This window comes from Neoarius graeffei, chromosome 13, assembly GCF_027579695.1.
Source record: "Neoarius graeffei isolate fNeoGra1 chromosome 13, fNeoGra1.pri, whole genome shotgun sequence".
NCBI lineage: Eukaryota > Metazoa > Chordata > Actinopteri > Siluriformes > Ariidae > Neoarius > Neoarius graeffei.
The window spans coordinates 42,775,716-42,792,475 of NC_083581.1; the positions used below are offsets into that span (position 1 = coordinate 42,775,716).

The window sequence follows — 16,760 nt, forward strand, 5'->3', positions numbered from 1 at the left end:
TACACACTCTTGCCAGACATATATTTGTCTCTATTCCACTGCTGGCAAAACCAAGAGTTGCTTCACTACAACATACAGAAAATTCCCATTTCTGTGCTAGTATTATCAACTTTTCTGTAAGCATGGACACATCAGTGCTGCTTAACAAGCAGAATCAAATTGTTTTATGAAAACTTAAAATTTGCACTGCAGACTGCACATACATTTCAGTGCTAACACTAATATCAATTTGTTCTTTGTAAACTTGAGAACATATACCTGAGAACATTTAACTTGTGCTTAGTACTTGTGTAAAGTTTAATCCAAACCTGTACTGTGAGCACACATTTCAAAACTGCATGTTCTTCTTCAGGAAGAGCAACTGGTCAGCATGCTCAGAGGTGAGACAGCTCCTCTGAGATCTGATTATGTCACCTGCAGTAGAAATTGAATATCTAATTGGAGCGAAACAGGTTTTGCAAAGTGCGTACTCTTTGTCCATCTCACTTTTTTTTTTCTCCTTTCCTTTGGAATCCAAAGTGCCTCCAAACATCTGCCTTAAAGTTCGGCGGCGTCTCTAGGTTTACGTTAACAGCCATGCTTGCTTGTTTTTTTTCCTCACTGCAACCACCGGGAAAAAAAGAGAAGACGAAGAGTGCCTTGCAGTGAGGTAGCGGCACAGCGACACCTTGCGGAGCGGAGGTGCGGAAGTCGTACTGGATTTACAACCCGTCTGAAACATGATTTATTATTTGAAAAAATATCGATATTCAAATTTTGAGTATCGATATTGAATCGGAAGACAAAGTATTGCGATATATCGCCGTATCGATATTTTTGCCCACCCCTAATGTGAACCTTTGCTTTCAGTATCTGGTGTGACCCCCTTGTACAGTAATAACTGCAGCTAAACATTTCCGGTAACTGTTGATCAGTCCTGCACACCGGCTTGGAGGAATTTTAGCCCATTCCTCCGTACAGAACAGCTTCAACTCTGGGATGTTGGTGGGTTTCCTCACATGAACTGCTCGCTTCAGGTCCTTCCACAACATTTCAATTGTATTAAGGTCAGGACTTTGACTTGGCCATTCCAAAACATTAACTTTATTCTTCTTTAACCACTCTTTGGTAGAATATTTTGTGTGCTTAGGGTCGTTGTCTTGCTGCATGACCCACCTTCTCTTGAGATTTAGTTCATGGACAGATGTTCTGACATTTTCCTTTAGAATTCGCTGGTATAATGCAGAAATATTGTTCCATCAATGATGGCAAGCCGTCCTGGCCCAGATGCAGCAAAACAGGCCCAAACCATGATACTACCACCACCATGTTTCACAGATGGGATAAGGTTCTTATGCTGGAATGCAGTGTTTTCCTTTCTCCAAACAACTCTTCTCATTTAAACCAAAAAGTTCTATTTTGGTCTCATCCGTCCACAAAACATTTTTCCAATAACCTTCTGGCTTGTCCACGTGATCTTTAGCAAACTGCAGACGAGCAGCAATGTTCTTTTTGAAGAGCAGTGGCTTTCTCCTTGCAACCCTGCCATGCACACCATTGTTGTTCAGTGTTCTCCCGATGGTGGACTCATGAACATTAACATTAGCCAATGTGAGAGAGGCCTTCAGTTGCTTAGAAGTTACCGTGAGGTCCTTCGTGACCTCGCTGACTATTACACGCCTTGCTCTTGGAGTGATCTTTGTTGGTCGACCACTCCTGGGGAGGGTAACAATGGTCTTGAATTTCCTCCATTTGTACACAATCTGTCTGACTGTGGATTGGTGGAGTCCAAACCCTTTAGAGATGGTTTTGTAACCTTTTCCAGCCTGATGAGCATCAACAACACTTTTTCTGAGGTCCTCAGAAATCTCCTTTGTTCTTGACATGATACACTTCCACAAACATGTGTTGTGAAGATCAGACTTTGATAGATCCCTGTTCTTTAAATAAAACAGGGTGCCCACTCACACCTGATTGTCATCCCATTGATTGAAAACATCTGACTGTAATTTCACCTTCAAATTAACTGCTAATCCTCGAGGTTCACATACTTTCGCCACTCATAGATATGTAATATTGGATCATTTTCCTCAATAAATAAATGACCAAGTATAATATTTTTGTCTCATTTGATGAACTGGGTTCTCTTTATCTACTTTTAGGACTTGTGTGAAAATCTGATGATGTTTTTGGTCATATTTATGCAGAAATATAGAAAATTCTAAAGGGTTCACAAACTTTCAAGCACCACTGTAAGTACGTAGTGTCATTTGTGTTTCAGATGTTCACAGATCTTTAATTAGGCTACATTGGAAAACAGGGAATCCTGAATCCTGAATCTTCTTTGTGTTCTCTGCTTCACTAATTCAAACCTGCTGTAGTCTGATGCCATATATAGAAAAAAATTGCCCATTGCATGTTTTTTTTATATAGAACTTAAAATATTGCTTTAATATTTAATGGTTCACAAATGAAGTTCTAGACTTTCAACAGCTTCTCGTGTCTTTTAAACCAGTAGTTGATCTGTCCTGTAGCTCACATTGGCCTTACAAATTGCCATAACATTCCTAGGCTTGTCTGCACATGGGAAAATGTTTGGAGTTGAAGTGAGAATGAAGTACTAGACTTTGTCCTATGAGCTTGTCCAACTAGAAATTTGCGGGAACTGAATAAGTATGGAATAGAAGTTGAGATCTTTGTGAAAACAGTTCTTGAAGTAACTTTTCAGCCCGACTCTGAGGACTTGCCCTTCTGCTCCTCTTTGTCATCCCTTCATCTGGACCACAGCTGCTCCTGATGACTTTATGCGAGGCCTTGGGGATAAACTGATATCAGCACAGCAGATATTGAAGCATACTGAAGGAAATCATGGGCATAAAATGGCTAGGGGTTATTTATGTTATGGACAAAATGCTTCTAGCACAGTTGCATTCCTGTAATTGGTTCAGTGTGCAAAGATCAAATACATGCCTGGGCCTAAATCACTCTTTCATTGTCCTTTTTGTCTTTTTGTAGGTGTAGATCTTATTCTCCAGCTGGGCCTGTCCAGCCACAGAGACATGACCCACTCCTCTTGGATGATGACCTCACCCCCCCTTATTTCTTCCCTCCCATCTCTCTCTATCCTTCCCCCTGGTGTCGGGGTGACTCTGGACCATGATGCCATGATTGAAGCCCCTGTAGCAAGTGTCCTTCCCGCAGGCATGGAGAAGGAGTTTTCCCTGATAGTGAGCCTCAACTCCAAGCGTGCTACCAATGCCTTCCTGTTCAGCGTTCGGGACGGAATGGACCGGCTCCAGTTTGGTCTGCAGCTTCTGCCCAATCGGGTGGTGGTGTACACTGGTGACAAAGCATCCGTGTACTTCAGCTATGAAGCACAGGATGGATGGTGGCACTCATTTGCAGTGGCAGTGCATCCACGCTCTGTGTCATTCTTTGCCCAATGTGGGGAGCTACACTATAGTGAGGAGACACTGACCAGGCCGCGAATGGTGGTCTCAAATGGCTGGGTGGCCATCGGAAGGATGAGCTCCAGAGCGGCACAGTTTGAAGGCTCTCTGTGCCAGCTGGAGATATATCCATCAGCACAGGTTGCAGCACATTACTGTAACTATGTTAAAAAAACCTGCAGACTGGCAGACACTTTCCGATCTCCATTCCCTTCCACATCGTCCTTCCTAATGCCCCCTATATCCTCTGCCACTCCCTCTGACACACACACACAAAACCCAGCCAAGTCCACACTCAGGAACGCTATAGGCAAAATTAACCCTACAACTGCCTCCTTTTGGAATGCACTGAGATCAAGTACCACTAGAACTGCTGGTCCATCTCCGAGCCCCTTCAGGTCAACGCAATCCCCAGATCTTACTCCAAGGACTACTACGAGCACCCCTCCAAGTGAAGGTAGACCCTATGAGGAGAACAACACTGAGGATCAGTGGCTACTGGGAAGACCTCGTGCCACTCGGGCCACTCCAAACCTGATCTCTCACCACAGGAAAAACAAGCTGAGTAACGGCAATGGCTCCCAAAATCTCTCAGAGCCTCAAAGGAAGCCGAATAGTGCAACCTTATACAGACAGCAAGGGTACAACAACCAAATGGAACGGACTGAGGAATATGGCGAGGAACAGACATATGACTCAGGGGTATACGGATACGAGTATGGATTTGAGGATGGAGACTATTTTTTGAACTATGATGATTTTGACGGTCTCAAAGGGGATCCAGGCCCTCCGGTGAGTGTCTCAGTCATTATTTAATAGCTCATGTGTTTGTGTATGCAATTCACAGTGGCATTTAAAAAAAAAATTTCCCAAGGCAAGCAGAAGCAAAGTTCTGCATGAAAAATGAGCCAAACGACGAAACATAAATATTCAAACTAATTTATTTTCTTTTAAGAGGTTCTTGGAGAGCTTTGAGCACTTGGCCGAATTTCTAAGAGCTTCCCTGAGTGAATCAAGGGAAGAAATGAATAGAAATGTTTGGCAGCTATCACTGGTGATTTAAGAAGCAAGACAGTCTTGTCCAAGTGTCTTTCCTTTTCACCTCAAGAGAAACTGAAAGACAGCCAGTCGGGAAGGACAGCTGATATGTGCAGAGAATACTCTGAAATTTCTAAGCAGATCATTTGGATCAAGTGATATTCCAAATTGGCCTTTGGAGATTTATTAGCTTGCTAGCCAGACCTTTTATACTTGAGTAGCAGAATTTTGCCCAATAACTTTACTGGAGTGGCACGACTGCCAAAATACAATCCTTAATCCTTAGAAAATGACATAATGAGACTCTCCGTATCTGTATACATGTAAGCAACATTGTTTGTTGTTTGGCAAGCTATGAAATTTCTGACTTTATGACTTTAAAGTCATAGCTAGCATAAATTTAGGCTACATTTTTTGGATTATACAAGTGTTACAAATTAAATATTGTTAGCTAATGATAGCTAATAACACACAAAAAAAGAAATCTAATGTTATTATTCCAAATAATGAATATTGTTAATGTTGAAATGTTTGACCAAAGTTTGCTCACCTACAGTATTTGCTTGATCTGGTCAGTGGGACCACTAAACTGACTTGTTCCTGCATATTACACTCATTCCTGTCCATGGTACAATGATAAAATGAATAAAAAAATTTCCCAGACATGTTGTCATATCTTCAGACATCCCAACCTGACAAAATTCATTTCAGGGAGGTCTCCCCCCTCCCCCCTTGGGGAATTTTTTTTTTGGGGGGGGGACAAATACATTGGCGGGGTGTATGGGGGTACTCCCCCAGAAAATTTTGGATTTGGTTGATGTAATTTCCTGCATTCTGGTGGATTTTGGGGTGGCCTATTGGAGATGAACAATACCTGAATTCACTCAGTTCACTCAGATTCATAGCTGACACCCTGACTTGGGGACTTAGCTGCCCCCAACCCATAAACTATGATAACTACAATGTGCCATATATTAAGCGCCTTACTGATTGAATCTGGATACCCCGCCCCCCATACAGTGCCTTGCAAAAGTATTCATACCCCTTGAACTTTTTCACATTTTTCCACCCTACAACCACGAACTTAAAAGTTTTTTATTGAGATTTTATGTGATAGACCAACACAGAGTAGCACATAATTGTGAAGTGAAATGAAAATGATAAATGGTCTTCAAAATTTTAAACAAATAAAAATCTGAAAAATGTGATGTGCATTAGTATTCAGCCCCCCTGTGTCAATACTTTGTAGAGCCACCTTTTGCTGCAATTACAGCTGCAAGTCTTTTGTGGTATGTCTCTACCAGCTTTGCACATCTAGACACTGAAATTTTTGCCCATTCTTCTTTGCAAAATAGCTCAAGCTCAGCCAGATTGGATGGAGAGCGTCTCATCTCATCTCATTATCTCTAGCCGCTTTATCCTGTTCTACAGGGTCGCAGGCAAGCTGGAGCCTATCCCAGCTGACTACGGGCGAAAGGCGGGGTACACCCTGGACAAGTCGCCAGGTCATCACAGGGCTGACACATAGACACAGACAACCATTCACACTCACATTCACACCTACGGTCAATTTAGAGTCACCAGTTAACCTAACCTGCATGTCTTTGGACTGTGGGGGAAACCGGAGCACCCGGAGGAAACCCACGCGGACACGAGGAGAACATGCAAACTCCGCACAGAAAGGCCCTCGCCGGCCCCGGGGCTCGAACCCGGACCTTCTTGCTGTGAGGTGACAGTGCTAACCACTACACCACCGTGCCGCCCTGGAGAGCGTCTGTGAACAGCAATTTTCAAGTCTTGCCACAGATGCTCAATGGGATTTAGGTCTGGACTTTGACTGGGCCATTCTAACACATGAATATTCTTTGATCTAAACCATTCCATTGTAGCTCTGGCTGTATGTTTAGGATCATTGTCTTGCTGGATGGTGAATCTCCTTCCCAGTCTCAAGTCTTTTGCAGCCTCCAACAGGTTTTCTTCCAGGATTGCCCTGTATTTAGCTCCATCCATCTTCCCATCAACTCTGACCAGCTTCCCTGTCCCTGCTGAAGAAAAGTATCCCCATAGTATGATGCTGCCACCACCATGTTTCACAGAGGGGATGGTGTGTGCAGGGTGATGAGCAGTGTTAGTTTTCTGCCACACATAGCGCTTTGCATTTAGGCCAAAAAGTTCAACTTTGGTCTCATCTGACCAAAGCACCTTCTTTCACATGTTTGCTGTGTTCCCTACATGGCTTCTTATGCCTGTCTTTCAACAATGGCTTTCTTCTTGCCACTCTTCCAAAAAGGCCAGATTTGTGGAGTGTACGACTTATAATTCTCCCACCTGAGCTGTGGATTCCTGCAGCTCCTCCAGAGTGATCATGGGCCTCTTGGCTGCTTCTCTGACCAGTGCTCTCCTTGCTCGCTCTGTCAGTTTAGGTGGACGGCCATGTCTTGGTAGGTTTGCAGTTGTGCCGTACTTTTTGCATTTTTGAATGATGGATTGAACAGTGCTTCTTGAGATGTTCAGAGCTTGGGATATTTTTTTATAACCTAACCCTGCTTTAAACTTCTCCAGAACTTTATCCCTGACCTGTCTGGTGAGTTCTTTGGTCTTCATGATGCTGTTTGTTCTTCAGAGTTCTCTAACAAACCACTGAGGCCTTCACAGAACAAGTGTATTTATGCTGAGAGTAAATTACACACAGTAGGACTCTATTAACTAATTAGATGACTTCTGAAGGCAATTGATTGCACTGGATTGTATTTAGAGGTATCAGAGTACAGGGGGCTGAATACTAATGCACACCATATTTTTCAGATTTTTATTTGTTTAAAATTTTGAAGACCATTTATCATTTTCATTTCACACTTCACAATTATGTGCTACTCTGTGTTGGTCTATCATATAAAATCTCAATAAAAAACTTTTAAGTTCGTAGCTGTAAGGTGGAAAAATGTGAAAATGTTCAAGGGGTATGAATACTTTTGCAAGGCACTGTAAATAAGGAAGGATGACCAGGATAGATATTTCACCACAGAACATTGCTTTACTTAGATACCGAAACACAGATGAATATAACAAAACAATGAATGAATTGCATGAATGATAATGAATGCAATTGTACATGTAGGCCTAGGCCTAAAGGGCTCTTTCCTTTCCTATGTTCTCTGCCTGTTCCTTTTGCAAGCTTTCGTTGTATTTAGAGGCTGCTTGCTTTGCAGATTTGAGCAATTTTCCAGACACCTCCACCTTTAAGCACTCTGTCAATAAACTTAGTTAATCTTGCAAGACATCAGATTCACAAGTGTTTGGTGAGACATCTGACTCCTAAATTCTGTCTTGATGTGACGCACCATGCTGGATGCCCTTTCCACATCACAGTTAGAATTTGGCAGCACCAATAGCAGCTTCATCAGCTGACAGAGCTCCCTGAATCTCAACTGCCCTGAGCTCACAGATGTGACTTTGGACAGCTTCCCCCCAGAACTCAACTGGTAAATTCTTATCATTTGGCACCAGTGCTTCCAGGTTAGATGAGACGTACTCCAGGACTTCTAAATGGAGTTGTTCTCTGGCATCTGCCATCATTACATTTGGAAATCTCTCTGCCAAAGTCAAAATCTGCTCTGGTTTCACATCATCATGGTTCTCAGGATTGACCACTGACAGATTCGTCAAGATTTGATCTCTCACTGGGAATTTTTCCTTTAGTTTTTGAAAGCTTCTGACGTAGAATGCTCTCGCATCTCTGTAGAATTCCTTTGTCTTGTGACTGGAGAGTGCTGATTTTCACTTCGGAAAATTACATATTTGACGGAAGATGGACATGTGTTAATAGTACCTGAAGATACGGTATTAATTGAACAGCGTACATTTTGCTCATGTTGTGAGAGAATCTCTTTCAGATCCTATAAATACAGAAAAAACGATGAGTTGAGAGAGAGAACAGGATGGCGTGTCCATTCATTTGATACTGAAATCATGTTTTTAGATGCAATATAACATCACACGTGTTTCAGTGGACAAAAAGGCAATGACAAGATTCAGAAATACACAGGGAAGTTTATCACAGGGTGATAAATTATAAATTAATCTTGCAATGGCCTTTCCCTTCACACCAATTCCGTGATTATTGTAGGGACTTTACCTTAAAATTTCAAACAGGTTCAATTCACCTTGAAATCAGCTCTCTGTAAAGGGACACCACAAGAAGATCATAGGTTTTGGAATTTTGGGGAAAAAAATCTTTTACGGTTGCAGAGATACGATGATTTTAGTAACAAAAAATAAATAACAGTAATTGCGCGCTGACTCCCAACACACACACACACACACACACACAAACCTCTAGGCTACTTAACGTTGCAGCACAAAATGTACATGGTCCTAATTGGTTCTGTTAGAGCCAGAAAAGGTTGTAGTTTTATGAGCAACGAGGTGAATCCGAATAAATTCCTGCCTGTTGTGCGCCACCTGCTCCTGCAGCTCCAGCACTGTAAAGTGAAAGTAATTTATTGCCATTATTTAGCCTTGTGCCTAGCAAGTGAGCTTACAAAGATGACAATTACAAAGAGACACTACTTTATCATAACTGTGAAAGTTGAACACCAAATCAGTTAACAAACAAAACAACAACAACAAAACCAACCATTTGTACCATGTATTAATTTTCTGGGTTCCAGAAAATGGCTGGAGCAGCTGCTGCTCTTCTTCCTGCTCTATGCAGTCTATGGTCAATAGGTTCGGGATGAAGCTTGCTCACTTGCTCGAGATTCCGTGAGATTGTATGTATCTTGCGGGCATCAGGGAGCTGCTATTGATATGTGTGAGACTCCCGGAACTTCCAGGAGACTTTGGATGTCTGTATCTTAATGGGGTGGCCATGATTAACTGTGCCCATGTTGCTCGCTGTAACAGTAGCATTAACAGTGGCAATATAACAAACTGTGCTACTTTTAAAACATAACCAGATTATTAAAAGCACATTTAGATACTTTTTTCACATTAGGACTAGGGATGGGAATTGAGAACCAGTTCCAATTGAGAACCAATTCCAAATTGTGTGATCCATTGGAATTGTGTGCCTCCGAGGTTATCGATTCCTTTTATCGATGCCAGCATGTTTTTCTGACAGTTGTGCACTGCGAAAACTCATGCATCGTGACATCAAACTCTGTGTCTACGCTGCTGGAAACTTTCAACAAGAAACAGTCGGGGAGGACAGGATGATGCGGTCCAAAGTGTGACTTCTATTGGTGTACGCACCCACTAACCCGTTATGAGAGCCAACTCACGCTGTCCAACCAGCAAGAATATGCATTGATCAACTACCCAGATCCATACTAATTTGCAAACTGTCAACTTTAGCCTGTGTAACAATGGCACCCGTATCATAGAGTAAGGAGATGGAGTTCTCTTAACAAGCATAAGATACCCCTTTTCCACCAAATCAGTTCCAGGGCTGGTTCGGGGCCAGTGCTGGTTCACAACTCGTTCAACTTGCGAGCCAGCTGAGAACCAGTTTGCTTTTCCATAGCTCACAGTGCTAAGCGAAGCCACGTCATTATGTCGCTGTATATGTCAGTTACGTCGCTACGTTTGGATAAACCTTGGCGCGAATATCGAAGCAAAAACAACACGGAAGAAGCAGCAGCGGCAACCACAATAATAATAATAATAATGGATGACTTCGCGTTTGTACAGCTGCTGCTTCTCGTCGCTTAAAAATGGCGATCTTTCGCGGTCTTGTTATTGTTGTTGGTCTTAACAACTCCGCCCCCCCCCGCTGACGTAAGCGGTTCTTTCCTCTGGCCCAGCAGAGAGTTGGTGCTAGCCTGGAACCGGTTTTTCTGGCCCCAGAGCCAGTTCTTTGTCAGTGGAAACAGAAAACCCGGTTCCAAACTAAGCACTGGCCCCGAACCAGCCCTGGAACTGCTTTGGTGGAAAAGGGGCAATAGATTGATTGCAAGGCATAGCCTATTGCAGGGGTTCTCAACCTTTTCTACTTCAAGGCCCACCTATTCATACTTGTAATGAGTCGGGCCCATTAAAAAGGATCCCCAATTATTTTGACTCATCGATTCTATTAGAATCTAATAATCTATTGTAAAGTGTATTAATGGGATGCGACATCACTCCCTGTTACCAATGAGAGCCCAGGAATTAAATAAGTGCAATAAAAACAAACTCTTCTTAATTGTAGGTATTGTATTTAAAACTGTATGGATGTGCCAGAAGCCAACATAAAACCATGCATGCAGGGCGTTCTCACTCAAAAGGGATTAATGATCCAAAAGTGGACTCTGGTTGATTAACACAAGAACTTATTGCCACGTTTATGTTCAGCAAACAAGCAAGTTATTAAAACCAAGAAGTATACTCAAAAGAAGTGGATATAGAAACCACTCAAGGGCATTAAAGCCTTACACGTTAACAAAGAAGGATTTTTCCTATGAGTTGGAAAATTATCCATCCGTTGAGTTCCTCGACATCTCAAACTACCTGGTGCTGCAGACATTGTTCTACACAGACAAACAGATGAAAACCTGGAAGAGCATGGAGGCGTACAACTTTTTATATGTGGGTGGGTTAAACATCTGGGGATCAGGATACTACAAGATAGACGGCAGTAGACGGATCTTAGTGCAGGAAGAGTGTTTATTAGCAGGCGTGATATTTAAGTCAAGTTTATTTTTATAGCGCTTTTAACAATAGACATTGTCACAAAGCAGCTTTATAAAAAATTAAAGACTTTAAACATGAGCTAATTTATCCCGAATTTATCCCCAATGAGTAAGCCTGTGGCGACGGTGGCAAGGAAAAGCTCCCTCAGACGACGTGAGGAAGAAACCTCGAGAGGAACCAGATTCAAAAGGGAACCCATCCTCATCTGGTTGATGACAGATAATGTGTAAACTGTGTAACCAGGAAATTCATTATAGTTTTAACATGAAGTCTGTTTTGTTGATGTTATAAACTGTTCACTGATGGAAACTTAAGTGCAAAACTGTTCATGACAACTGCAGTCCTAAAGTTAGCAAGTCGACTGTAGTCCTCGGGCATAAATGCATTACTGTAAGTGTCCAGAGCCATCTTCAATGTGTGTTTTTTTTTAACCAAAGCAAAACAGAAAGAAGAATATTCAAACAGCATTATAAACATGACTTAGAAACAAATGTGACAGTGATAATGCTTCACAAAGCCTCTGTGAAAACAGCCTACATATCTGTGTGTGCTGATTTGCGCTCAAATCAGTATCAGGTGTTTCCCATAACGACTGGGTCCCAAGCGTGTGCATGACGTGCGCAACCACTCGACCTGCACCACACTCAAGCACGCAAACATGTGACAGTCAAGTGTTCACCTACTGTGTGACCACAACTTTTAGCTCACATGTATATCACCATCAAAATGTCTAATTTTCATCAATACTCCATCACAAAGCATCGCGAGCTGTAGTGTGACCGAAGCTTAATGAGGTAGATGTGACGTTGGATGCAACCCAGTAATTGTACCCTACTATGAGTAAAAATTAGCTTCAACTTGAAAAAAAATTCGCGGCCCACTAGTTGGCACTTCGCAGCCTACTAATGGGCCGCATCCCAGTGGTTGAGAAACACTGGCCTATTGTATCTTAGCCTAATAGCGTCTAGGTCTAAGCTATTAAATAAACAGACGAATTGTTCCAAAAGGTGTTCTTAATTGTTAAATAGCAGCAAAACATTTAAAGATGTGACCCCTCTCTCTCTCTCTCTCTCTCTCTCTCTCTCTCTCTCTCTCTCTCATATACGCCGATCAGCCATAACATTAAAACCACTGACAGGTGAAGTGAATAACATTGGTTATCTCATTACAGTGGCACTTGTCAAGCGGTGGGATATATTAGGCACCAAGAGAACAGTCAGTTCTTGAAGTTGATGTGTTGGAAGCAGAAAAAATGGGCAAGTGTAAGGATCTGAGCGACTTTGACAAAGGCCGAATTGTGATGGCTAGATGACTGGGTCTGAGCATCTCCAAAATGGCACATCTACAGCAGTTTGTGTTACAGTAGCTCTTCTGGAGGATTGGACTATATGGGCTAGCCTTCATGCCCCATGCAAATCAATGAGCCTTCGACACCCATGACCCTGTCGCTGGTTCACCGGTTGTCCTTCCTTGGACCACTTTTGTTCGGTACTACCCACTGCATACCAGGAACACCCCACAAGATGTGCCATTTTGGAGATGCTCAGACCCAGTCATCTAACCATCACAATTTGGCCTTTGTCAAAGTCGCTCAGGTCCTTACACTTGCCCATTTTTCCTGCCTCCAACACATCAACTTCAAGAACCGACTGTTCTCTTGGTGCCTAATATATCCCACCCCTTGACAAGTGCCACTGTAATGAGATAATCAATGTTATTCACTTCACCTGTCAGCGGTTTTAATGTTCTGACTGATTGGTGTACACACACACACACACACACACACACACACACTCTGCATCCTTCACATCTTAAATGGTGAACTTTAAGTAGTTCTGTCTTTTTGAGCCTAGTGTTTGGCTGCACTGTGTGGAAGAAGAATGGAGTCCACAGTTCCAGGAATTAACCTGTTTCAACATGCAAATGTAGCCCATATTTTTGAGATACATTATTAGTCCTCAAGGGGAAATTAAGCTCTGCATTTCACCCATCCAACGTAGTGAACACACACGCACACACAGAGCAGTAGGCAGCTGTGCTACAGCACCCAAGGAACAGTTGGGGGTTAGGTGCTTTGCTGAAGAGCACTTCAGCCATGGATGTAAAGAGAAGGGAAAGCGCTGTTCATTCAGTCCCCCTACCCACACATTTTTCCCTCCGGGACAGGAAACTGAACTAGTGACCTTTTGGTCCCAAACCCACTTCTCTAACCTTTAGATAGGCTGCCCCATGAGAAAAGATTTTAGCTTTTCTCTGATTAAGTGTTAACCTGACTAGCGTCTTCTTTCTGACCCCAAAAAAGAGTTTTGGCAGTGTATTCAAAACAAAAGCTACAGATACCACTTAGGGAAAAACTTGTAAATGAAGCCCATCAACCCACACATCACTACACTCCGGTGTGTGTGTGCAGGGGCGTATCACCCGCGGGGGATGCGTACGTTTCATCCCCCCCACTTTTGTTGAAACACAATTTCATCCCCCGCACTTTTGTCAGATTAAAATGACATCATTATGAAAATTATACAGCTACTATAAAATGTGTAGCAAGGAAGTAAACTATTGCCATAACGTTAGACAAAAAACAGCCACGCAACGTGCCAAAAGCGCTCAATAATACAGTATCTGTCTGCAGAGCTGCAGAGCCAACACCAGTTTTACCGCTCCTGATTCACCGTTCCAGGTTTGACGTCGCATGCGGTGCTTACTGTGCCTGGCTCTGCGGCTCTGCAGACAGACCCTTCTCAAAGCGCTTGCAATGCCGTCGTTCAAACAGTTGTCCCAGGTGCCATGCCCTAAAAGATTGTGTTAATTTCCATAGGACTATTAATGCTGTCCTCTTTTGTCGTGCAATATTGACAAGGATGCAGAAAAGGAAAAGGCAGGGGACGATTGACTCCTTTTTCAAGAAGACCCAAGTAAGTTGACTATATTACCCCTGCACCCATAGGCTTGCAAACGTGCCACTACTCTGAGTAGCCTACTGCTCAATCACTCAACCACTGCACTCATTTCAAGATCGAGGATCCGTGGTGCACCAGTTTTATTTAAGGCAGTATTGATTGAAATGCTTAAAGGAACAGTCCACCGTACTTCCATAATGAAATATGCTCTTATCTGAATTGAGACGAGCTGCTCCGTACCTCTCCGAGCTTTGCGCGACCTCCCAGTCAGTCAGACGCGCTGTCACTCCTGTTAGCAATGTAGCTAGGCTCAGCATGGCCAGTGGTATTTTTGGGGGCTGTAGTTAGATGCGACCAAACCCTTCCGCGTTTTTCCTGTTTACATAGGTTTATATGACCAGTGATATGAAACAAGTTCAGTTACACAAATTGAAACGTGGCGATTTTCTATGCTATGGAAAGTCCGCACTATAATGACAGGCGTACTAACACCTTCTGCGCGCTTCGGCAGCGCATTGATATCTGAGCTCCGTATTAATGCGCTGCCGAAGCGCGCAGAAGGTGTTAGTACGCCTGTCATTATAGTGCGGACTTTCCATAGCATAGAAAACCGCTACGTTTCAATTTGTGTAACTGAACTTGTTTCATATCACTGGTCATATAAACCTATGTAAACAGGAAAAACGCGGAAGAGTTTGGTCGCATCTAACTACAGCCCCAGAAAATACCATTGGCCATACTGAGCCTAGCTACATTGCTAACAGGAGTGACAGTGCATCTGACTGACTGGGAGGTCGCGCAAAGCTCGGACAGGTACGGAGCAGCTCGTCTCAATTCAGATAAGAGCATATTTCATTATGGAAGTACGGTGGACTGTTCCTTTAATGTTAGTAGCATACTAGCCGGCTAGAGAGAGAGAGGCAATATTAGCTATGCTAATGTGACTCGTGTCGACTCGTGTGATTATCAAACGTTGAATGATCTATACACTGTGTATGACTTCTTGGGCTATGTGAAGTTTTTGGTTTTGTTTATATCAGTGTATACCATTGTAGGCAGCAATACTGTACTGACATCTCTGTCATAGAACAGTATCCTGTTACCTAGAATTATCACTCAATACTTTTTGCCTTCACTTACTGAATAATTACATAGACCTGGCAGTAACAACACCGAAACCCAACATGATAGATCTCTGCATGAAATGCAGAACTTGGCTGGAGTCAACTGGATTTATAGGCTTTCTGCTGTCCTCGCTTTCATTTGCATCCATGAACCATGGGTATGAAAAAGTTCCATATCGGTCATTGACAGTACATCACAGTGTACACGCCGGGCGTGTACTGTATATAGCCATAAACCGATTTCTAATGATATGGCTTCCCCATTCCAGAACACCCCCACTTTTGGAAAGCTTGATACGCCCCTGTGTGTGTGTGTGTTTTGAGAGAGTGAGAAAGAGGAAACTGGTCTTATAATCCTATTAAGAGCAGCCTAGCCTATTCTCCACCCAGTTTGGAGAATCTATAGTGCAAAGCCTATTGCATGAAATGTAAGTTATTTATAACTTAGTCTGAACGTTGCTTTGCCATTTTTTCACCCAAGCCACCTGAACCTTTCACTCATTCAAGCTAAGCTAAACTTTCTAGCATTTGCTGGGTCAGTGATGGTCCACAAAGTGTCTCTTCTCACATGCTTTGTTGATGTACTGCATAACAAATTACATGACGTTAGGACTGCATAGCAGGTTCTGGCGGACTTTTGTGGATAGTAAAATGCTGACTGCAGTTCACTCAGGAGTGCGATGCAGGAACTGAAATGCAGAATTGAAATGCATGTGTCTTATTGAATTCACGGTTCTTTGATGTTTGGAACCAGTTCATACTCTTGACCATTCCAGGTCACATGTGCTGTGGATCAATGGGAAAAGATAAGGCATGCTTCCAGTCATACTACCTTTAGCATTAGCAATAAACTAAAGCCCAAGGCTGGATGACTTGCTGTAGGAAAGTACGTGGCTCATGTGATGTTTTATTCATATTTTAGATAGAATTTGATCAGTGCTTAGAATAATAATTTCTTTTAGACATATCTGTTGTGTTAAAGGGGACGTCCCATACACATTTCAGTTATTTTCTGTTATTCCCTGAGATGCTTTTGTAAAGTTTGTGAGTTTTATTATTGAATAAAAACCCACCTTGGTTCCTTTTTCTCATTCTGTTTCAGGTGTGCTTTTAAATATTAAATAGCTTCGTTCTGATTCAGGCTTGTAGTACTCGAGTCCAGGACTCGGACTTGAGTCCAACTTGTGCCTTAATTTTAAGGACTCGTGACTTGACTTGGACTTGAGCACTGATGACTCGGACTTGGACTCGGACTCGTGCATTAACTGCATTTGGACTCATAAATTGGAGACGAGGACTCTGATTTTTTTATTTATTTTTTGTAATATGCCATAATAATTTGGCACAAGATATTTATATCTACATTAATTTTTTTACTAATTTCGTGCAAGAGTGTCATTCCTGCGCACCTTGGTGCATGCATCAGATAGAATCTTGGGTGTGCTCTGGGCGCGCGCTAAGCGAACTCTTTCTTGCGCACCGTAAATGACTCGCACCTGCGCAGGATTAGGGTGCAATCAGTGCACCGATATAAAAACACACTTACTTTGCGAAGTATTGAGTTGCGTTGCTGACACATTACTGAGCCTTATTTCCTT

At 42.6% G+C, this 16,760-nt stretch overlaps 1 protein-coding gene across 1 annotated transcript in view; it reads left to right on the top strand.

The window, feature by feature from the left end:
• Positions 1–16,760, top strand: part of LOC132896734 (collagen alpha-1(XXIV) chain) — a 286,940-nt gene that overhangs the window by 35,265 nt on the left and 234,915 nt on the right. Inside the window, exon 3 of the mRNA XM_060937767.1 lies at positions 2,995–4,220. Within this exon, the coding sequence (XP_060793750.1) occupies positions 2,995–4,220 (1,226 nt within the window). The remainder of the gene's footprint in view (positions 1–2,994; positions 4,221–16,760) is intronic.